We start from the raw sequence: 25373 nt of genomic DNA on the forward strand, positions 1-25373 counted from the left end.
ACATCAATTATTCTGGAGATCTTAGAATAAAGTATAAAAGTATTTAGCCATAAAAAAGCTGGGAACCACTGCTATATAGTGTGAACAGTAATGCGAATTCTAAAGTTATCGTTTCGGCCTCCTAGCTAATTAGATTTCTTACTTTCCATTTTGCGTTACGGAACGAGGTCAAGTTACAATGAACATGTCATTATTTTATTTTACTCGTCATTTTGAACAAAATGTTTGCATTGCGTTCACTGCTACATAGTAATATTGTTATTAACATATTATATAAAAGATTACTTACATTTGCAAAGATGGTGCTTGTAAATTGTTTGATAGACATCAATCATTTAATGAATAATTTCATCATTCCGTTCTTCCATATCTATATTCTGTTAAATTCAATTATTTTGATAATATTAAATTAAAATAAGATCATATATACTAATAATAAATAATTAATACAGTGAAATGTCAGTATAATGAAATTGAGAAGACCATCGAAATATTTTCGTTGTACTGAAATTCAGTCAAAAATGCAAGATAAAAGAAATTTATTTATAATTTAAAAAATCGCTTACATTTTGAAGTACTGTAAGAAAGTTTATAAAAACGCAATTTGTCTATTAGTATTTATATGGAACCAAATTTCATATTTTTAGAATGCAAGTTACGTTAAACGAGTAATTATTTATTGGAACATCGTCACATTGCCGGACTTCAATTTTTTTTTATTTTTAATCATATTTTTAATTTATTTCATTTAAAATATATGCATGCTCTCCACCACAAATTAGTACATTGTAGTGTCTTGCCCCTGTACATCATACTTTTCCTTTAACAATAAAGTCGTACCGATCATCTATTATCTGCTTTCAAGGGAAAAGCTTTGAATTGAAATAACGTGACTTCCGGTTTTCATTGGAAATTTGTATGTAGTTAATCGGCGCCTCTTGTCCCTAAGGTTTCCAAATCTGGTCTCGTCTTTCAACTATCTACAGTAACTCCGTTCTCGAGACTAAGGAAAGAGAAACGGATGGACGACGGTGGGAATTTATAGGCCTACAATTTTTAACAATTAGAATAAACATTATCAAAAAATATTACGAGCGAATAACTAAAATAACGATATTGTTATACTAATTAGTTGGAATCCTGCCTCTTTAATTGTCATTTCTGCTTTAAGCCGTTATTTTCTGGTAAAANTGATAAAAACGGATTTTTAGAAAATAGTCATTCTCATATACCTTGACAGATCCTTTTAAATTTATTCCGTAAGATAACTCCAACAAGTCCTCTTTAATAAATGTGTTGACGACGTTCGGAACCTTGGAGTTAACTGTGGCATTGACAACTTCCACGTCTGGGAAGCTCAACTGCAATAGAATCAGACGAGTTTCTTTAATCAAAGTTTTTTTTGATAAAATCCAGTACTGTGACACAGCATTCCATTTAGGCATATCTTTTTGTTCAATTCCCTTTTTTCACTATCTAATATCTAATATTTTAATATTCTCTTCCAAAGAAAACTGTGGTATATCGTTTTTTGTTTTTCTCCATTTTTTCTCGTAAACTTAAAAAGAAATAAACTGTAAAGTAACAACATCAAAACCATAGCTAAGTATTTAAATTAATGTTGTCAGACTATTTGACATAATATTCATCATTTACTAATAATTAAATTAAATAACACAATTTTTATTACGTTAAACTGAAATTTTCATTATAATGGTATTCGTTAAACTGACATGAATAAGAAATTAGCGGGGGATTCAAGATGTATTCGTTATACCGAAAATTTGTAAGTGGCGAAAATGTGTCATAATACACCAATCCATTGCCAAACTTTTAACTACTTTTTAATATGTTTACGGAAGGCAAGTAGTTGATCAAATATAATGCTTAAATCATTGATCTGATTAACATAATGGATTTGCCATTCAAATGAAAGGGAAAAGGAGACAGAGTTACAAAGAAGTGAATAACACATCACGACAGTTTTATCTACAAGTTAATTCTTAAATAATAAGATGTATAAGTACTACTAAGATAATATCCGTTTGTAAGGTTGTGGGATCGAAATTTATAAGTTTCAAATCTTCGGCGTAGCCTACAAAATTGTGTTAAATTTTATATTAGTAGTTACTAAAACATACATAGTAACACATGAGACAGACACCTTGTTTAATTCCACATGACGGGTAGAAAGGACAAAACTGAAAGTCATCTAGCTTAACAGTAAAGCATCGTATATAAAAAGTAATCAGACAAATATCAAGCAAATAGAAGAGTAGTACAGAATCAAAAGCCTGTTAGATATCAAAATAAACAATATGTGTTTTTTTTTTGTTCAAAATTATCTAAAATAAAATATTGAGTAAATTAAAGGTTAGTACTTGTAGAACGGTTACTTAACGAATAGTGTTAGTAAAGAGAAACTGAGAGGTGGATATAATATTTCCTTCTCAGTTTATGACAGGCGGTGTTCAAATATTTTTAACACAGAAGACGAGATTGATAGCCTGTAAGAATTTACATCCTTTTTTGGAAAGGCAATTAAAACAGAGTTAACCCAGTATTAAGCACAGTTAAGTTTCTAAATATTCATTTTCTTAAGTTCTCTAGTATTTTATCTATGATTAGCATCAAATGCCAAATTCAAAATGTGTTGTTCGCATTCAAATTCCGGATTTAAAGATTTCCGGAAGTACGTCACGTTTGGAATCTTGAATTAAAAAATAATTTTAATAATAAATAAACGGTAAAGGCATTTTTCTGGACGAATGCATGGAATAAATTCTGTAAACGATTAAAGAAGTACAGAAAAACGAAGATTAGAATTCGGAAAACTTTATTAAATCTTTATTACATTTATAGTGCGGGAAAGAGAAATTTAGTGTTCTTTGAATTGAATGACCACATCGGTGTAGGTCATGTTATGAGTGATGAAATCGGCGATGGTGCGAGATTTGATAGTACGGTCGAAGGGGAAGCCCATGGGTTTCTTGTCGGGGTATTTGTCGTCTTTAGCACCGCAATAGCTGACTGCATCTGAACAGATTGCATGATTGTTCAAGCCTCCCACCTACGAAGATTGAGAAGGTTAATGGATATCAATGGATGCAGTTGATAGAGTTTGATAAAAATTTACTACTCACGTTATCAAGTTCGTAGTCAGTTAGGATTACAATCAATTGGAAGTCCATGCCCTTGTGGTTTCCTCGAGGAATTAACATATGTTGAGGCCATCCACAACTGCAGAACTCAGTACTGTCTTCGGATATGCCTTCTCCCTTCTTTAGTTCTTCTACTGTGGGAACGTGGGAAATAGTGACGCTGGATTCAGTTGACTTTCGCATGATGGTATTTTTTCCGGGTTGTACTATATATAGACAAAGGACATGTTAGATTGCTTTTCTTCCATAAAAATTTATCTTGTAGGCCTAATCGTTACTTACATTCGCTGTGGAACTTATCCAACTCGATGAAAAATCGGCGCTGTGTGTTCAGAGTCAGGCGGTTACCCAGTTCATCGTGTTTAGGGCCCAAGAAGATGCGGACAGTGGCATGTTTAATGTTTCCTGACTTATTCTCAACGTTGATAGTGTAAGAGAAGGGATCGTGATCCAAATGTTGATGTCGTACCTACGAATAAAAACATTAACAAATGATAAAAACGGATTTTTAGAAAATAGTCATTCTCATATACCTTGACAGATCCTTTTAAATTTATTCCGTAAGATAACTCCAACAAGTCCTCTTTAATAAATGTGTTGACGACGTTCGGAACCTTGGAGTTAACTGTGGCATTGACAACTTCCACGTCTGGGAAGCTCAACTGCAATAGAATCAGACGATTAAACAAGTATAAAAAGACAAGGAAGCTGAATTTAGGAAACTGGTAACATACCTCGTCTTTGGTGTATGAAGGCAAAGTCTCTTTGTATTCCTGGAAAATATTGTCGATGAATCTATGCCACCTGTAGAAAATAGGATCCCGCAGAGAGGTGGAAGTGTCGCTCATTACGCCCGGATTCTCCTACGAAAATGAAAGAAGTTGGTTAATTTGGTGTTTCTCCAATTTCTTCAATCTGTTTAATGAAAATTACCTTGAATCTGCCGTCGGGATCGTGGAGCCGAGCCATCATGACGTGTCCCCAGTTGTGTAAACTTCCGTAGTAATCACGATTCTTAGATTCTTCGCTGGATTCCATTAAGTCTCCTAAAATATCGATTCCGTGTTGAGCATCCAGAGGGATTTCATTACCTTCATCGTCTATAATGGTTCCCAAATGAATAGAGTCGAGAATCCTGTCTCTCCAACGTTCCATATCTTGCACAGCTACTTCTTTGAGATCTCTCATAGCTAGTCCTGAAGGACGACTGGCATAATTCAAACCACTGATAAGGGAAGTCAAATGGGGTGAGTAGCCTTCTAGCTCTTCTTCGAAGTTGTGGAAAGGTGTCATTCTTCGCAGACCTACTGATAAACGATCGCAATCGTACCTGATGGGAAAAGAAGATCAGTAATCGTGGAAAAGAAAAGGGAGAAGACATAAGATAAACATGTCGACTTACCTAGCACACATCTGCTGATGCATGTAGAAGAAAAGTTCTCCCTTTCGGTCCTTGTATTTGCCCATGAGGTCCGCTCTCCAAGTAGCAGGGTAGACGCAATGCCAATGCCAATGGTGAGCATTGACCTCAACATCTTCACGGAAGTATGCAAGATTATATTCGGGATCTAAGATGTTGCCAGTCTCCTTGATGTCAATTTGAATTGTATCCTGCAAAATGACCGACAGATAAGATACAGGATAAGTTCGAAAGAGCAGCATTGACGGACACTTACTGCTCCGGGTCTGTTCAGATCGGCTTTAAGAGCTAGATTAATGGTCTCGGCAGGGATGAAGCGGTCGGGGAAGATTTCCTGGATGGGAGGAACAGTGACTCCGCGACAGTCGTCACGATGAAGAATGGCAACAGATGCGGCAAACACGAAGAGACCCTCATTGACGACATCTCTGGCTTGTTCACACAAGTGGATGAAATCATTGAAGTCCTTGGCGGCTATAGAAAAGAAGAAATTAGCTAAAAGAAAAAGACGGGAGAATGAACAAAAACTTAGACTTACCATATAGAGTCTCGTATAAGTACTGGGCTTCGGCCAAGTGTTCGGCATGGAAACAGGAGAACAGCTTTCCTCTTTCCAACTTTCCTACGGGTTTGAGGCGCGGGTCCCTTTCGTCTATACTCAACTTCTTTCTTGTCAAAGAAGTGAGATGCTCGAAAAGCGGAATAATTCGGTTCTGCTTCTCGCCGACGGTCATTCTGGAGAGTTGTCTGGACCTGAGCGCACACTAGCCGATCTCTGCGTGCCCGAAGCCCCGTGCCCGCTCTATATATGCGAGAGGAATGTATTCCGGGAAGTGTTTGTGGGACGAATATAGCGTCTTTGGGAGAGTTCGCTATATCGGGTGCATCCGGAGTTATTTCCGGATAAAAAACAATTCGTTGAATCTAAAGACTAATGTTGGCCGTCACCGGACAGACACTTGACAAATTACTTCGCTGTGTTTGATCAGAATTAGAGGGTAAAAAGAAAAATAATAGAAATACTACATGAGTTTAACGGAAATATCGGAAAGATAAAATCAACCATAAAAATATAACTAGAAAACGCTTAACCAATAAAAATTGTTGATTAGAAGATATAGATTAGATTAGAATAGAAGACAATTATAAAATCTTCATTTTCGCTTGAATAATTGTGCGCTAATTTTAATTGAAGTGTGTAGAATCTCCCTCCTAAACTTATTACTTTCTTAAACTCTTATTACTTTATTATTACGGTCAGAAAAATAGTCATGAATCAAGTCGCATAAACTTCTAATAAAAGCGAAAGATATTTTAATTTTGTAATAAAAAAATTAAAGAAATGAACTAAAATCATATCAAATCGAGAAATTATAGTAAAAAAAATACATTTAAGATAAATTAATATTAAAATATTTGAATTACTCGTAAAAATTTAAAATACATTTAAAAAGTTTTAAGAAAAATGCTGCAAATTAGTAATAATAAGTAATTTGCCTTTAGACCATATCCTGTCTTAAAATAACATATATCAGGATTTTATAAATATATTTCTTCCTTTTTGACTGAGAGTTTGGTAGGTTTTGTTATTTATAGGAAGGACAAGCATTGCTTTTCGATATTGCCAATATATTTTATAAATAAATAAAATTATTAATCTGCGTTAATAAATTATTTATTATTATTAAATTTATTTATTTATTTTATTAAATATTTAAATTTTATTTGAATTATAATGGAGAAAATGCAAAATGCTAGTAACGCCATCGAATCGAACAAACACGAACCTTTACACTGTTCATTTGTAAGATGAATATCAGAATAAGAGAGTCTGAAAGAAGAAATTGTGCTTGAAATATTTTTCATTACTGCTAATGTTTATATTTAAAATAATATTGATAAATAAATAATCTAATAAAATTCGTTTATAAATTTTTAATAATTATAGGGACTCAAATCAAAGTTATTTTTAACTAAATAGATTTTGTATGAGTTATTAAAAATCTTACTTTTACATATTTGATTACTAGAGTTATTATTATTTTATTTATTACTGTTAAATTTTAAGGGACAACATAGAAATTGACTGTTAACAAGCGTAAATAATTGTAATTTAGCTAATTGTTTTTGCCTAATTAAGTTTTGGCAATTAAAACAAAACTAAAACTATTGCATTATGTAAATTAATGTCTATATTGTCAGTCTGTTATTTTTAAATGTTAACTGTTAAGTCTATTTAATAGTTAAAATTCCACAATAACAGATTGATGAAAGGTTTTAATTAAAAACTAATAACTGCCATTTGTCAGATTAAGGAAAACAAATAAAAAATGGAAGAATATTAATAAAATTGTAACATTTCTTTGCGAAATTATCGATGAATAAATTATTTGATTAATCACTTATCGACCTTGAACGTGTGCTGTCTTACACACATCCATATTCTTCGTTTAATAATTAAAAGAATAGTTGTGGTTAAAAAGATATCTGTGCACATTTATATCTTGTTAAGATATTTATAAATGTCAAACGATTCATTTTTCCACAAATTTTAATGTTTTTATCATTATTATCGCAAACTATTGTCTCATAAAAACATCAGTTATAAAATTAAAGCAGTTAAATTAAACATAATTACGAGTATTAACATTAAAAATAGATGAAACACGAGAAAATCTGTTAGCTATGGTTAGTAATTTTAGTATTTGTTATTTATATTTAATTAGTAGTAGTTACAATTTTATGACTAATAAAATTAGTATTAACCAAGCCTTCTGGTTCCTCATCTACAGTCTTTAAATGAATATTTTTCTTTTTGAATTCGTTGCCAATCCTTTTAGCCATTTATTCTTTACAACATACTGTACAGTACATTAATAATCTTTATGAACTTAATTCAACTTTGATAGCTTATAGTGCTGATATAAAATTAATATATAGATAATTTAAATATAACTTTGCTTATTATACTTAAATTATTGTGATAAAGCTATCATGCTGAATATAAATATATGTTCAGCATGGCAGTATATCATATTTGTATATATATGTTGCAGTCAATACCCATTTTCAGTTAAAACTAGTTTATACTGGATGTCTTTGATAAAATACGTTTCTAAAACTAATTTTAGCTACATAAATATGTTTGGGGGAAATAAATAAAGTTATGTATAGTGTAAAGTTAGCCTATATATTCGGCGAAAGATGCCTAACATTTTGCTTATGAAGGAAATTATAGCGCTAATTTGGGTTTTGGAGTCCTCTAATGAAAATATCATATTCTGGAGTATGTTTTTCAAATAAAACTTTGTAGTTTATAAAAAAAAAATGTATATTGTGTTTGCAATGACGACTTTTTCACTGTCTGGCATTTTAGGCATCTCACCCCAAGTGTCTGGGTGAGATGCCAAATGCCATTAGGGTAAGATAACAAATATAATAGCATAAAATTAATTTTTGAATTTCTTAACCGAATTTAATTTATTGCATATGTAGTACAAAGTACTTCATAGCACGTATAAACAGCACAGTATAAGTATTGTTAAGTTTCCGCCCGTTCTAATGTGCTCTATAGCTAGCTGAAAACTTTTTTCAGTCCAAAAACCTTTTTGAGAAGTCCTTATATAATTTCTATGCATATCCTGCAATAAAACGAGAAAACAAAAGTTTATTAAAAATAGGCATATTGGAAATCAATTAACAAAAAATAGGCACGTTACCCCAAGAAAAATGTGGCATATTTTCCATTTGTTGGGGTAAGATGCCTAGTAGAGTCACGTGCTCCAGCATGTCCGATCGGGATCGGCGGTAGCTGACAATGGAAACTTTAGAACCTTAACTACATCACACATTAATTGTTTTTAGCAATTTTTAATAAATTCCATTTTAACTTTTAGTTTAAAATTATTCTAGAAACATTTCACAACAAAAACTTCGTTCTTATCTAGCTTTTATTCTTCTCAGATGTAGAAAATGAAGTAACGGTAGCCAACTACAGCTTTCCGCACTCAATACAGTATTGGCCCAACGATTCATCATACAAATACATGACAATATGTGACGTCACCGTTTGAAAATATCAAAAATTAGGCATCTTTCCCCGCTTACCATCTTACCCCGAATCACTCTATATGTTGCAGTCAAAACCAGTTTTTAGTTAGGATGCGTTTTAACTAGTTAAAACTAGTTTATACTGGATGTCTTTAATAAAACCCGTTTTGTCTAGTTAAAACTAGAATTTACTGCTAGTCAAAAATGAAATTGAGTTAAAACTAGTCTTAACTAGACAAAACTGATTTTAACAAAGACATCCAGTATAAACTAATTTCAACTTGTTAAAACGCGTTCTAACTAAAAACGGGTTTTGACTGTAACATATACAGTACATATATAAATTATTATGTTATACTCGTAATAATTTAATCTCAGACACTTAAATTCTCGATAATTATAACGACCACAGTGTATATTAATTACATATTTATTTGTTAATAAAAGAAGAACATGTTTTGATTTAAAAAAGATTTTTACGTTGTTACTTTTAAAGTTCCAGTAAGGTTTAAAGATACTTTCTACGATTGTCATTATCGATGACTCTATAAACTACTTCTTTTCTAATTAATAGATCTTTATACAATCGATAAACGAAAGTTTAAAATTCTAATAGAAATATTTTACTTTAAATTTTGGTCAGATTCTTTACCTATTCCTTTAAATACGAATTTATAAAATAAAATGAAAATTGAAATATATTTACTTAATAAAATTATACGAAAATTATTAAATTTTTTATTAATATTCTAAATGAAACAAAAGTGAAATAGCAGATCAAATAAGAACAGATTTGAGAAAGTATAAAAAATTAACAATGTAACACAATTAAAAATCAATTTGTATAGAAACATTATAATTTCAAAATGTAATTTAATCATCTGAAACATTGAACTTGAAACAAGATTTGAAAAAACTGCTGTTTCTAAATTGAAATATCTAAAAAATAATAAATTACTGTACAAAATGAAAATGGTTAAATAACTGTAATGCATAGATATGTTAATATGATGAATATCTTAAGACCATCGAAAATTTTTCTCTATAAAAAGCTAGGCAGAAGAAGCAAGAGGTTGTACCAAAATCAAGTTGATTGAAAACATGAAGTAGTCGCAGCTAGAACGATAATTTTCTAGCTTAATTCTTACAGAAATAAAGAAGTTGAAGATATATTTACGATATACTTGATGCATCGGAAAATCATCATTACCATCATCATCGCCCTGTTCCACACTTTGTTGATTCAAGTTAAAGACATCCATTCTTTCTTATCACTTCACCATTCATATTCTTTGTCTTACAATCCTTTGTGGGTTGCCTATTCTATCTTAATATTTTTTTAATTTGGTCTCTTCAGTTCTTTTCGAATCTTTCACCTCTGTCTATTGCTTTATATTGTCTTTTCCTATTTAGGTTTACCTAAAGAGTAAACTATTCACAAAAGTTAAAATCAAATTTACTCATTTTAAATCACTTTAATGCTCTATTTTTTAATTATTTAAGTACTTTCAAATCCAGTTTTTAAACTGAAAGTAAAAATACTTTATATGACAGTTATGTAAACATATCAAAATCGATTTTTTTTCCTTTTAAAATGCAGCTGTTTTGGTAGAATGTTGTTCAATGTAATTTGCATTTAAATAGTGTGATATTAATGGAATTTATTCTCGAATGTTACCTGATAAACTTTTCTACAAGTATTTTTACTGTAGTCTTTAATATTAAAAAATGCATTTATATATACAGTGTGATGAATTGTTGATTAATAAAATAATAAAAAAAGACAAAAATATAAAAAATTATTTATTTTATATACCAAATATATATATATATATAAAATTTATCCATTAAATGCCAAATTTAATGAAGTAAAGTAACTTCGAGTTTAAAGTGTTGCACAATTATTATTATGTTTTGATAATTATTCGAATTGTATCAACGCTCAATCATAGTAACAGCCTAATCTGTTAAATTATAACTCTTTTCCATCAACAGATAAATATTAATAAAAACCGAGTGCTATATTTTTCTGCAATTGATATCCGAATAAACTATAAAAAAAATGGCGGGTCCTCAAATCAAAAGTTTGATAGTTTTCACTAAAATTTCAAATTATCAATACGAATCTGTAATTTTCTATGAATATAGAAAGAAAAGATGTAGACCTATACAGTGCTTGAACCTTCAGCGATATCATTACATATAATCCGGAATTAGGGCGTATCGAGAAGATATTATCTCAGATCTTATTGAAAATTTTCTCGAATAAAGCAAATGAAAGTGATTGAAATTTCTAATTATTACTTTATAAATGAATTTCTGGAATATTTTTCTATCTTAATTCATATTTGGAATGGTATTCGTCAAGTTAAATTGAATTTTCAGGGCGTCGATTTACATATTACTTTGATCAAAATGATTGTTTGAATACGTTTCGAGGAGTTTCAAATCGTTAGAAATGTTTTTACTGCTTAAGTAGTAAAGAAATTTATTTGGTAAATGGAAAATAGATTCCACAACCAGCTTGATTTAAGCCCGAATCTGTTTATAGAGAAAGATATCCATTTCTAAACTTAATATATCATTATGTTAAGTTAACAACATAGAATATTAATATTTAATTAACTAATTCAATTAAAATAAATGTTAGTATTTAATTAAACTTCAAAAAATGTCATTTTTCTGTTATTAGAGCTATAGAATAATTTATTTTATTTTTTAAAATGTATCTTATTAATAAATTTTTTTGTTTTCAGACAAACAATAAGAGTGGTCTTTTCAAAATTTATTTAATATTACTTTAATTGCATATATAGTGAACAAATTACTAAACTTCTCTTTTGAAAATATAGATAATTTGTATTTTATTTTATATTATATAATTTAAATAATGTATAAACTTACAATTAATATATAAAAATACAATGTTAAGTTAAGATTTACTGACAATTTAAGTGGTGACAAATTCAAATAATATTGTTCTTTTATAGATATAAGATAAATCCGAAATTAAAGCCACAAATAGACGAGTGATGATAATTTCCAAAACAGTAAATTTATCAAATACTATTCTTTTCATTCAGATTATATTTATCGATTTTATTATAACCATTGATTAAATGTTTAAATAGTATACTCTCTAAAATTATCTTTAAGGAAAAACTTGTATATTATTTATACAAGGACAATAATAATATAAGTGTGGTAGACTTTATTATATGTACTTTTGAAAGAATAGAATGCAAAAGCATTGAACACACAGTGAACGCCTGAGAATCAATCATATCTACAAAGTAGATAAGTAAAACGGAAAAGCATTCATACATATGTCATGCGGTGACATTCAGTGATTATTTTCATCTTAGATTGTTACTAAAAATCCATAATCTATAATTTAAAAATAAGTAAAGAATCAAAATGTTATAACAAAAATCGCTCGAAAACATTCTTGATAGAAGATAATTTAAATAGCATTGTTAGATCAATACTTAAGATACAATAACATTCCTGAAACCTTCAAAGAATTTTATAAATTCTGTACTACGTGGCTTATTTTTACTTGTCTTTATTGCTATAGCGTATATTTCAATCTTTCATGTAATATTTATCGGCCGTTTGGAAAGATAGTTACTTATAATATGCTTAGTTTATTTACGTGAATCATCGTAAAAAGTTTGCTTTTTACATTTCTAAATGTTGTTGATTCTTAGCAAAAATTTCAAAAATTAAATAAAATTTTGTGTAGAATAAAGAAACGTGGGAACTTTTTGCCTCTAGAGAAATCTGAGCATTTGGATCTCAAAGTGCGATCTGAGTGATTGATATGCAACTGATTGCATTATTTGTTTTTTAAATTCGTCTTAAAAAATTGACAAAAAAAGAAATACTTTTACTCTAGATTGAATTTTATTGGAGAGAGAATTTTACAAGCGAAGAGTGAGATACGAGAATTAGCCCTGGTATTTGATCTTGATGTCGATCAAAGCCATATTGGAAGTCAAGAATTCTGCAGCGGTGCGGGCCAGAATCTTCCTATCGAATGGGAAGCCCATAGCCTTCTTGTCGGGATATCTATCGTCTCTTGCTCCACAATAGCTGACGGCGTCGGAGCAGACGGCATTTTCGTTCAGTCCAGCCACCTAAAATAGAGAAGAAAGGTTATGACGGCGGCATTTGATATTTGAACCTTGAAATAATTTACTCACCGTATCTTCATCGTGATCAGTCAACATGACAAACAATTCAAATTCCATTCCCTTGTGGCTACCTCGTGGGATAAGCATGTGCTCTGGCCATCCGCAACTGCAGTATTCGGTAGAATCTTCTTCTACTCCTACTCCACCATCTAGTTCTTTGAAGGTCTTCACCTTGGAGATGGTCACGCTTGAGTTTCGATGGTCGCGAGTGATAGTGGACTTTCCGGGTGCAACTGCAAAAAAAAAAAAAAAGTTTTAGTCGTATGATTTGTATTTTCATGGTCGACGATCATCAGACATACTTACGGTTGGAGTAGAATTTGTCCAATTCGATGAACAGACGTCTCTGTTCGTCTGGTTCTAGTTTGTTATTCAATTCGTCATATTTTGGAGCGAGGAAAATACGAACAGTTGCATGTTTCTCAGCATCGGATGTATTTTCTACTACTATGTTGTAACTGAATGGTTCGTGGTCTAAATGATGATATTTAACCTAGAGAGAAAATGTTAGTAATTATTTCATATCTAGTAAAGATCGGATCTCGCAAACACGAAAAGTTTATACCTTGACAGACTGATCGGTTCCAAAATTGATACCGTGCGACAATTCCAGCTCGTCCTCCTTGGTTAGAGTGGTGATAACATTGGCGGTCTTGGAGTTTACGCTAACGCTAACGATTTGCACTCCGGGGTAGGATAACTGAAATGATAAGTCGTTTGCTTAATTTCTTCAATATTTATTACAACTGATAAATTCAATAGAGAAATAGCTACCTCATCATGGGTGTAGGGTAGTAGAGAGCATTTGTATTCTTGAAAGATGTTGTCAATAAATCTGTGCCATCTGTAAAAAATGGGATCTCGTAGAGAAGTGGAAGTGTCGCTCATTACACCTGGATTTTCCTACATACGAAACAATCTTCGGTGAATATGTGTCAATCGGTAAAAATTTCAAGAAATGTCTTAATCTATAGACACATACCTGGAATCTATGATCAGGATCGGTAATATTGGCCATCATCACGTGTCCCCAATTATGCAAGCTGCCATAATATTCTACGTTTTTGGATTCGTCACTAGACTCGATGATATCGCCCAAGATATCAGTGCCGTTTTCCACATCCAACAGGATTTTATTGTTATCTTTGTCTATGATGTAATGCATGTTGATAGCATCCAAGATTCGTTCTCTCCAACGAACCATATCTTGAACGTCAACATCGCTCAAGTCATGGATGCTGTATCCCTCAGGACGAGAAGCATACTGCAGACCGCTAACCAGAGATGTCAGATGGGAAGCATACCCTTCCAGAGGCTCATCAAAGTTGTGGAAGGGAATCATTCGTTGTAGTCCATTGGATAATCGCTCGCTGTCGTATCTAAAAATAGAAAAAGAAATTATAATAATAAATTTGCGTTTAACATGAAAACAATGGCGAATATTTCATAAAATGACTTACCTGGCGCACATCTGTTGATGCATGTAGAAGAAAAGTTCACCCTTTCTGTCTTTCTCTTTGTGCATGACAGCAGGATTCCAAGTAGCTGGATATACAATGTGCCAATGCCAGTGATGAGCATTGATGCCAATATCTTCTCGGAAATAGGACAGCTTGTACTCGGGATCGAGAATGTTTCCGGTTTCTTCCGCCTCTACCACAATACTGGCCTAAAGTGCAGGAAGGAAGGGTTAGAGAGGAAATCTACAAATTAAGAACTGAACAACTGAAAGAGAACTCTTACTTGGTCAGGGTGGTTGCTGGCTTCTTTATTAGCACGATTGATGGTCTCGGTGGGAATGAAACGATCGGGGAACACTTCTTGGATGGGAGGAACAGTTAATCCCTTGCAGTCTTCTCGGTGCAATACTGCCACGGAGACGGCATAGACGAACATTCCTTCGTTGACTATCTGTCGAGCTTGTTCGCACAGGTGCATGAAGTCGTCGAAGTCCTTGGCCCCTGAAAACGGAACGGTTAGTAATGAAGAATAGAATGATCGGCCAGATCACTCCGTAGAGAGAATTACCATAGAGGGTGACGTAGAGTTCGGTGGCTTCGGCCAGATGTCTAGAATGGAAGCAAGAGAAGAGAGTGCCTCGAGGGAGAATGCCTACTCCTTTTAGACGGTCATCGCGCTGAGAGACGGGCAACTTTTCACGCGTTAACGCCGTCAGGTGTTTGAACAGAGGCATAAGCCTAGCTTGCTTTTCCTTGACTGTCATGGCGGAGCTTCTCTCGTCAGGGCCGGGGACTCTTTGGACTCGACTAACGATCGACTGGTCTCTCCGCTTTTATAGCCAAGCGCTAGACTTCCACGAAGTGTTTTGCCGGACGAGACCCGATTTAGCGCAAGGAAGAATGACACTCAATTTAGAGTTGAAGGGAGTGGCAGGAAGCAACTCTTTTGAACAATTTAGTTCAATTCGTTTCTAAGGACAGTCACGATTTGGTCGTGAAAGAGACATCATCTTTCTGTCTTGGTAATGGAAAGGAATTCGTATCCCAAGACAACTTTCGTTTCTCAGAAATTAGTTTATCATAGTTGTAGTAAAAAATTATATATTTTAAAACATTGGATCTTCGACTATAAAAAAATTCTGTCGACGGATTATAAGGTAACAGGGGAAAAGGCAATGCATTGTTCCTGAATCTGGATTCTTTTCGGACATTGGATTACTCTAAGAAATATGAAATATTCAGTTTTTATTTTACAATGCGTAGGCCTATATTACTATCACAAATGTAATAAAACGATATGTGGGGAAATTCTTGAATTATATTCCTACAATTAATAGAATGTAAGTCCAAGTTTTCAAAATGTGTAGAGTATCAAGGTAAGGAACGAAGTAGATGTGCATCTCGGATGTTATCGGTGCTGCGAGAGGCATCATGGCGTCGTGTCAAAATTTCCTGTAACATGCTTATGAATCAGTAGCGTAGGAGTAGTGGCACTTTTTAGGGGGCGGCAAAATTTCACAATAAATAATAATAATATCTTGTAAGAATTTGAACCATTTTATTTCATATTTTCGTGCACCTACGATTCGGACCGATTGAAATGAGCACGGAATACCATCCGGACAATCCGGGAATCGACTCGCTGTCAGGGGATATCGTGCGCAACCTGTTGACCTTTTTTGCTTGTACAGTACTACTTATTCGTATATATATATACACCTTCAATATTCAATAGAGCTAGGTCACTTGCGTTACTCCTATCCAAGTCTCCCTAGTCGCTAACTGTAACTGATTTAGAACCAGCATGCACTGCACATTATTCTTCGCATTGCAAAATGACATACGCATGCGTCAGGAACTTCTGTTCGAAGAAACCTCACCTGCCGTCTGGGTCGGCGATTTTATAAAAGTGGCAACACTAGCACGGAATTTTTCATTACTTATTCTGTGACGAAACTGAATTTTAGTCTTTTAAATTGAGATACCTAAATAAGGGGGGCGAAATTTTTCGCCGCCCCGGGCGGCTGACACCCAAGCTACGCCACTGTTATAAATAGTTGTTAATAGTAATTAATCAATTCTACAATTTATAAAAGTGTTAGAGACATTTTAAAAATGCATTGCAATTTATTCCTTGTTTTTTATTGTATCTACATTCTTTCTCACAAATCTATCGCTGTGTATTATTTGCCATGTCGTATTCTAAACGTAACATTTATGTTACGGCATTCGAACTGTATGTACAAGTTATTGCATAGAAAGCAATCGTTTGGTGATGAGAAAGCAATGTTTTAAGCACTTTTATATCTTAAACACGATAATCTGTTACTTTTATATATTAATAAATCAGACTTTTTATTGCATTTTAGTTATATTTTAGGATATTCGTTGATGTTTTTTGGTTGACGTTGTAGCGCATTATAATTTTTCCCATTTAAAATAATGGAAATTAACGTTTTCAAGCAGAACGTTTAATTTTGAGGCACGGATTATTGAGGTTAAGAGGAGAAGCAAATACTTGCATTTCATGATATATGTATATAGTGATATATATATATTTCTTTAGCCGAAACGCAAATATATAAAACTGGAATAATAAATGAGAAAACGGAAATATTCTATTTTTTTCATACATCATAATGCGAATGAGATTTTATTTTAATGACTACACTTTATGCAAGATATTAATAATTTATCTTAAACAACCTTTTACGTTCCCCAATCGTTATCGCATAAAAATATTAGTTATTAATATTAATAAAACTAGTAGAACAGCCAGGATGACAATTATATGTATATTTTAAAAAATTTTTACAAGAAAATAATTGAAAAAACACAGAAATTCTTCATCTTTCGTCCATGTCTCACCTCGGTAACAAATAGTCTACGGCAGATTCGACGTTTTATTGTAGACCATTATCAGCCTTAATATTTTCTTATAAAATTTTTTAAAATATAATTGTCATCCTGACTATTCTACTAGTTTTTATTAATATTAACATGCAATTTATGTTTATGATTTAGCCATTGCCGAAGGAAAATTTAATCTTACATTAAGGCGGATAAGAGCGTACAATAGAAGGTCGAAGACTGTTTCCGAGGTGTAACTTAGATGAAATATGAAGAATTTCTGCGTTTATTCAATTACTTTGTTATAAAAATGTTTTTAAAAAATAATGTTAATAGGCATGTCGTCTGAAAAGTATGTAGGCTACTTTATCGTTATGTTCGTCGTCTACTCTCAACTTATGTAAACTAAAACACAGCGAAAGACGACAAAGCGAAGACAGGACGTGTTTAAGTTGCTAATTAGTTTAGAGGGATTAAAGTTCGCCTATTAAAGACAAAGTGATTTTGATTGAAAAGAAAAGATGGAGAATAAAATCGGTTGCGTAAAATAAAATTAGTCATTTACCGATTCAGATATATAGCAACTGATAATTAGATGAATCAGTATGCGTGTTTTCGAATGGAACCGAATAAGAAGGGCAATACTCATAAATTTTATGTAGCGAACAGAATTACTCATAGATGGAAAGCAGTTTTTAAATCGAAGTTTCCAAATAAGTATAAGATAATTTCAATTTAATTGTTGATTAATATAATTAATAAATATATGAATATTTTAAGTATAAGATAATTTGAGATTTTTATAGTTTAGTTTATTACTGAGATTTTAATAATCATTTTTATTTTATTTTTTCAATAACAGAAAACATTCGTTCGGCCAAAAAAAAAAAAAACTTGTTTTAAGAGGGCCATTTCTAAACAATTGCGGATGTGTGATATATCATCAGAACGGAGTAGGCCTACTCTGTAAAAATATGGCATTATGATCTCCGTAGGAAGAATCGCGGAATATGAAGATCTAAATGATAATTATTTTTTAAAATCTGACAAACAATCAAACAATTGTATAAACATTTGATGTATGTACAGTACCTTGCTTCGGTATTGCTTTTTGCAATGTAGTAGCCCTTCATATTCGGGTTTTAGTTACCCGCGGTAAACCACGATTCTAAAATATTAAAAATAATTACAAAAATAAAAAACAAAAATCATAAGTTTTAAATTGCGCGCCGTTCTGGATAGCATAATGAAGTTCAGAATCGTCCTACTCGGATCCATGTTGTAACTTTACACATCCATCAGTCACTTAATAGCCGTCTCGATTATCAGAGCAAATTTTGCGATACCTCAGAGCTTATGTTAAAGTAACTCTTTTTTACTTAATAATAACTCCAATACAGCAATTTGGATATGCCAAAGAGTGGGTGGAGTTATACATAGTAAGAAAAGAAAAAGACTTGTATGTTGAGGCTACATTGCTTTTCGGTCAATTTCTTTTACATTACATAAATTTATATTTATGTTAATACAATATTAACGTAAATATACTAATATTAATGTTATACGTTGCAAAAAATTAAAAGTAACTCAATAAAAAGTATTTCGTTACTTTATAGCGTCATATCGACAAATATAAATTGTCTGCAGTCTAGTGATAGTCATTAGTATATTTACTCAATAATTAACAAATTATCTGTAATATTTTGTTACAATTTTAAATAAATTAATGAATTTTTACTATTCATGCTCATGTTATTACAATTCAGAATTTTTAGAAATAAAATGCCTTAGAAATAAAATGTGATCAGCGATTTAAATGTGTTCCTAATGAAACACATAACTTCAAATGAAAGAATAGATTTACTGTATTTGAAAGAGAAATACTGACTAGAAAACGAAATGTCAGACTTAAAAGAAATGGAAGTTTTATTTTTTGATACTTCAGATACCACCAGATATCAGGCATCAAATTCCAAACGTAGTATATCGATAGTTACTAATGCCGTATTTTTTCAAAGTTTGTTAAAGATCAATGTTCCATAAACTTTTAAAAAACCTGAAGATAGCCTGAAGAACAGGTTGAAAACCTTTGTTAAAGTTAATAATTCTCAGTGAGATAAAGTGTTGTTGTGGAAATTAAGAAGCATCTAGTTTGGCATTAAGTAATTAATTAAGTGTTAAAGGTTTAATTAAGTAAAATGTACACATTCAAAATTATTTTCAATTACCTTATAAAGAAATGGCAATACAAAAGTAATATCAGGACTTCACTTATCTGACTTGAGAGTATACGACGTTTTAATAATCGTGTTTGTTTTCTCGATAATCGGAAAATTCAAACCGGATTTCTCGAGAAATCTTAATTTTGATAAATTTTCATTTTATCGTTAAAAAATTATTAATTGTTACTACAGTACAGAAGTCACGGTACAGAAAGATGTTGTACAGTACTGATATGTTAACCATTGAGGCATATCTTGTTCATTTTTATGAAAATTTTTGAAAGCGTCTGAAAAATTCACATTCTCCTTAATGTCTTTCTGATGAAATTTCATACAATCGATTTTATTCATGGTTTTTGAAATGGATTTTTGATTCTCTGACCTTCTCGGTTCTAGTTATTAAGGTCAACATTACGCGAGAAAAAGAAGGAAAGAATACACGTGGACAGCAATCGAATGGAGATTCTCCCGTGGGAAGTTTTATTCTGTTCAGAAGTTTTGACATTTATAATCTCTACGGATTAAAAACCTGACAGATTCAAATTCCTAGATCAAACTCTCGAAACATAAATCAGATTCTTAATGATCTCGATTAAAACTCTTAAATATTAATAATTAAATATTAAATTCCTTTCCAAATATGATTTCGATAAAAACAAAAATCATTTCCAATGAGAGAAAATTCTGTTTACATTCTCAAAACGATCATTTTTTTAAATTACAGTAAATAAATAAATAAGAACACAAGATGATTTTATTAGAATTTATCATCAAAATTTCACCCAAATTATCTTTCTATAATCGATAAATCTGATTAAATCGGCTTTTCTCTTCCTTTCGGCGCTTTAATTTAAATGACTCTAAAAAATCTTTCGACACCGTATTATAATATTATCATTGATTAATTTATAACTTAACAATTCGGTTTTAGCAATATAAAATTCTTTTGGTACGTTATCAACAATTCGTGATACAACGTCGCGTTGAGCATTCCCTTGAGAAAATAACAAGAAAAAGATAAAAAGCTTACCGATAGCATTAATTGTTAGCCATTTTAGACAACAAATTTGTCGAAACGAGTTGAAAGGTTCGCTGTAAAAAAGTGCAGGTCTATTATTATCACAATAGAACTTAAACTTTCTGAATATTTATTCAGAAAGTTTAAGATTTATTCAGCAAAGTTTCGATGTATGAAATCAGCTCTTTATGTTACGCACTTAATTATAATAATGAAATGATTATGTAAAAGATGAAGTTGTTCAGCAAGATAATAATTAAATATAATTATATTATAAGTAAAACGGAATAGGAAGGAAGTTATTTTAAAGTAGAAGAAATTATTTCTTCATCTTTCGGGCGTAATGAGTTCCTAAAAATTTTTACGAAACTCAAGAACTTTTCCGTTTAAATTCTCTGAAATGATCATTTTCTCGTTACTACTTGTAGGTTCTATTATCTTATAATTAATGAACACAGTGAAAAAATTTGATCCTTTATAGTTTAATGATTGCATCAGATAAACGGAAATCGTACAAATGCAAATTTTCTCGACCGCACTTGCCATTATCAAAAATATGCATTATATCAATTGTTTGATACTTTATTTGCATCACGAATAATTAATTAATGTCAGATAATTAAAATTTAATATTTTATATCGTAAATACCGTTAAATAAATTCGATTAAGAAAATTTTGAGAATTTTTATTTTTGGTTATCTTAAGTCAGACCACTTTCTATATTTGTGCAGTAAATAATTCCAGTAACTACGCTACTAAACTAAACTACACACTACACTAATAATATTTTAAGCGTTTAAAAAATATTAGCCTCTCAATTACATTAAACCTTTCTTTTTTTTACGTGAGCGTGTCGATATCCAAAATAATTTAGATGATTTACTATCAATATACTTTACAGTAGTGTATTCTCTTCAAGAAAAGCTTGGATGTGATTGCAGCATAGTCATTTCTCTCATTTAAACATCAAACACGTATTATTACGGCTTCATTTTTCAATAGAATCTTGACAAATCGTTGGCAACTGTAACGTCGAAAATCGTTTCTGTTCATTGCTCTTCTGATAAACGATCAATTTGGGAGAAAAATATTATTTTTAGTTTTAACCACTGTTTCGTAAACATTGATTTAAAAAAATAATAATAATAATAGCAGTCGTCTTCAATCCATTTTAGAGTTGCTATTTAATAATTTAACCCACGATTGCATGAAAATTTACACGTTATACGGTATAAAATTGAATTTCGAGATGAACGAACGGAACCCACGTTCATCAAAAACGTGAATCACACTTAAGCGCTCTTGTATACGAACTTTAAAGTGTCTTAAGGATTTTTCCGCATTAACGGTGCCGAACGAGTCTAATTAAGAGGAGTATTAAACACGGGAAATGGATTTTACGGTTCCTTCCGACGGGAGTCTGGGTATTTCGCTTTGCCACACCCGAATAGTTCGCCCGATTTCCGTATAGAAAATGCCGAGACGTATTTCGGAGGATATTCATTATTTATCAATTTGTCTTGGCGAGGAAAAAATCGAGAAATGTTCGGTGAAGTGGACTATTCCGTCCCTTCTACCGAAGCTTCCTCGATGTTTCGGTGGATTTGAAGGCGACGACGGAGAAGACGAAGACAGAGAAAAACGTGCGAATAACTTTATTTACAGCATAAAGTACTTTGAAGAGCTTCGGCCGAGGTATCGGAGGGAAGTCGACAGAAGAACGGACGGGCGCCGGACGAGCCGCCGCCGACGGGAGGACGACGCCCGCGGCCGAGGAAGGGCGCGGAACAGAGTCCCGCGCGGATGGAAAGCGGGTCGAATGGGTGGCGGACCCGCCGGAATACGTACGACCGGCGGCCAGCGGGGCCGGGAGGTCGGGTGACGAGAAGGCACGGTGTCTCCACGGAGCAGGAACGACGTCGGTGGAAGGGCGTCGATCCGCCGGCGGTCGACCGGAAGCGGAAATACGCGGAACGGACGCGCTCTACCGCTACGACTACTCGGCTCCACTACCTCTACTTTAAAACTACCGCTAAGACTAGCGCTACCTCTAATACTACCTCTACGACTACGTTACCGCTACCGAGTTGGACGACGGACGAAACGATCTAATGGTGCGTCTAGGGGACGGAACGGTCCGCTTCATCGGCCCAAGCCGAATCGGCTCTAAGGAACGAAACGCTTTTCTACTCGGACTAAAGTGTCGAACGGACGCTAAGACGAAAGAAGTCGGTCGACGCTCGACTAGACTCTACTCGCGATCGACCAAGATAAAGAGTGAGAAAGAGAAAAAGAGAGTGAAAGAGAAAGACGCCGAGAAGTAAACGAGAAGGTTTTGCGTGTCCGAGGCGTCCCGCGCCGCCGTTTCGCGCGTGGCCCGGGCGACGGGTGGCGAAACCGCCGACGCGCCGTCCGCCTCCAGCCGGCGCGACTCCCTCCGTCGGTCTCCGCGCTCCGCAGCTGATTTCCGGTCCTCGGGCGGAACCTCAGAGCACCGTGTCGAACACCGTCATGGAGTTCTTGATGTTGTCGTCCTGCAAATAAAAACAAATCGTCAGTACAAACCCACCGTCGAATACGAAGGGTGAATATAAATAAATATAGTATAAATAGTTTTATACTATATTAAAATAATTTTACAGAACAAAATATAAACATAAACTTTATCCGTTTTACCGGATGAAAAACGGATAATTCGATTAAGTAGCTCACTCTACAATGCGCATCTGACCCGTTGATCGTGCTTATCCCGCCTCCCCAAAGTAGCGTGGACTGCTAAGAACATTTTGTATTATAAAAATTGAAAAATAAAAATCCAAAACTAAATTTTCGTATTTTGTTAAACTACAAGTTTTTTGGCAAAACTCCCGAAAAAAGTAATCTACTAGTTTAAAGTTTACGAGAAAAGTTTACAAGAATGACTTGTCTACTTAAAATGAAGCCTTTGGAGAAAAAACGCGCAACACGCGTAATACAATTTGTGGTCGTCTAATGATATAGTCCTGTAGCCACGTGAATTTCGAACGAAACCTTACGATTTTATCAGATTTTAGAAGGACTATCAGCTGTCGGGCAATCGGTGATGTACTGTACAGTACCTGCATTTATGTCATTACGTATACAAAGATTACACCCCTGAAGAACTCTTTTAAATTTTTTTCTTTTGAATTTAATTCTTTTTAAATCTTAATATTTTTAATCTTTACTAATATTATATACAAGATCGTTAATTTCAAACGGATTTTGGAAAAAAGATTACTTTTTGAATTAACTCAATATGCTACAATTTTTTTTTTTTTCAAATTGCAACCCAATTAAAATAAATAACGTTTTACATTGTTTTAGAAGCATGAAACCTTAGTTATTGTATTTACTACTGTAATTCTGGTTAATGAATGTAAACCTACCAAAAAAAAACCGAATTAGCTCGCTCCATTTTCGATCTCGTTTATAACGCATGCAATCTATTTGTTTTCTTTATTACTTCATTTACTGTACTTTTCCCTGAAAGACCCAAACTTTCAGAAAAACCAATTCGAACTTTTATGTTTCTTAATAGTCGTTCGGATGAAAAACTTATTTCCATTCTTCACTAATGCTGGCCAATCTAATATGAGCCAAACTCACTCGTAACGAGCAAAATCAAAGTCGATCGTATAGCTTGTGTCACGTCCAATAAATCAAATGAAAGTTTCTTAGATTATTACAATAACTTATTTGTATAGGTTAATAACATGTACTGTACCACTACAGTTTGATCGAAATAGGATAGTTTTAAAATTGTAATTCAGTATTTATATCGAGAATTTTTGTAACCGTATCTCAGAACTCTGTTTCCATTCTAGAATTAATGAGGCGTTCTTCCAATGGGCAATCTCCTACTTAAATAAATCATTTTCAAAAACATACTTTAGAAAGTAAATAATAACTTCGATTGCAAAAAAATACAATAAAATTTTGATTAGTTTTAGTTTAAAGATAAATAAAGTTTTGTAAATGTATTTTCTTTCCTTCGATCTGTCAAACACGAGACAATGAAAAAGTAACAAAAGGTTCTTAGATAAACATGTTATAATTTATTAATACCATTGATTAAAAAATCAAGGACGAATATACAATCAAAGATTCTGTATAATAGAAATTCCTTCTATTATACAAGCTACTCAAATAAATAGAGAAATAAATAGAGCCTCTTCATAAACTGCCTTTTTCTCATACCTCAGGGACCCAACAAACTCATACAATGGAGTCAACCTTTATTTTGAGGGGTTTTTTTCTTCCTCGACATTTAAAACTTGTTAAAACCCACTGGCGGTGGCACAATGTAAAAATATACCATTGATAAAAAAATTTAAGAACGAATAAACAATTAAAACTTTGCATAATAGAATAAATACTCAAAATGTTGTAATTATTTGCTTTTCGTTCTATTGCAATAAATTTTCCGAATAGCTATATATAATTTGCTATAAATTTTATGGACTTATCACAACACAGTTTTCAATTGGAAAGCTCACTGAGATTTTATTAAACCAATATGTACCGTACAAATTAGTTTGATAAAATCTCAGTGAGCTTTCCAATTGAAAACTGTGTTGTGATAAGTCCATAAAATTTATAGCAAATTATATATAGCTATTCGGAACATTTATAACGTAAAAATGTATTGAGGCGGAGGAGAGCCTTCAAATAAAAGATGACTCCGCCACGTGACTGTTGAGTTCCTGAGTTATTGTATGTGAAAAAAAGACAGATTGTGAAGACACTCTTTTGATGTTTGTTTATTTATTTATTTGAGTGTTACTTCTATTATAGAGAATTTTTAATTTACTTACGTTAAAGTAGCGCTTAAACGATGTGTTTTTTACTTTTATTTTTATTATTTATTTATATATTTTTTATCGATACTATGGCATTTCCATTGTAGAAAAGTCTCGATTTATTTTAACCAGATCAACGAAAGCATAATTTTATAACTTCATTATATTTTTATTA

The 25373-nt window shown here is 32.5% G+C and overlaps 2 protein-coding genes across 2 annotated transcripts in view; both read right to left on the reverse strand.

Annotated features, from left to right (window-relative positions):
* Positions 1 to 2819: 2819 nt before the first annotated feature.
* LOC111628254 lies at positions 2820 to 15104 on the reverse strand. Its single transcript, XM_023372007.1, has 19 exons — positions 14856 to 15104; positions 14571 to 14788; positions 14288 to 14496; positions 13810 to 14206; positions 13602 to 13730; positions 13393 to 13527; positions 13134 to 13320; positions 12837 to 13060; positions 12587 to 12770; positions 6369 to 6412; positions 5120 to 5345; positions 4838 to 5055; positions 4564 to 4772; positions 4095 to 4491; positions 3896 to 4024; positions 3695 to 3823; positions 3444 to 3630; positions 3144 to 3367; positions 2820 to 3070 (listed from the first exon to the last, which is right to left on the reverse strand). Exons 1-19 carry the CDS (start codon positions 15049 to 15051, stop codon positions 2879 to 2881), a joined length of 3834 nt encoding a protein of 1277 aa, XP_023227775.1. The 5' UTR covers positions 15052 to 15104; the 3' UTR covers positions 2820 to 2878.
* A 6588-nt stretch (positions 15105 to 21692) lies between these two features.
* LOC111628261 (Kv channel-interacting protein 1-like) overlaps positions 21693 to 25373 on the reverse strand; it is a 36985-nt gene continuing 33304 nt past the window's right edge. Inside the window, exon 8 of the mRNA XM_023372015.1 lies at positions 21693 to 22912. Within this exon, the coding sequence (XP_023227783.1) occupies positions 22865 to 22912 (48 nt within the window). The 3' untranslated portion in view covers positions 21693 to 22864. The remainder of the gene's footprint in view (positions 22913 to 25373) is intronic.

Source organism: Centruroides sculpturatus, unplaced genomic scaffold, assembly GCF_000671375.1.
Source record: "Centruroides sculpturatus isolate CEXI.00-Female unplaced genomic scaffold, Cexi_2.0 scaffold65, whole genome shotgun sequence".
Classification (NCBI taxonomy): Eukaryota; Metazoa; Arthropoda; class Arachnida; order Scorpiones; family Buthidae; genus Centruroides; species Centruroides sculpturatus.

Coding starts and splice junctions, on each gene's coding strand:
- LOC111628254 (XM_023372007.1), bottom strand. CDS start 15,051: ATGACAGTCAAGGAAAAGCAAGCTAGGCTTATGCCTCTGTTCAAACAC. Junction 13,731..13,809: donor ATCCTGATCATAGATTCCAG/GTATGTGTCTAT, acceptor TTTCGTATGTAG/GAAAATCCAGGTGTAATGAG. Junction 13,528..13,601: donor TACCCTACACCCATGATGAG/GTAGCTATTTCT, acceptor TTATCATTTCAG/TTATCCTACCCCGGAGTGCA.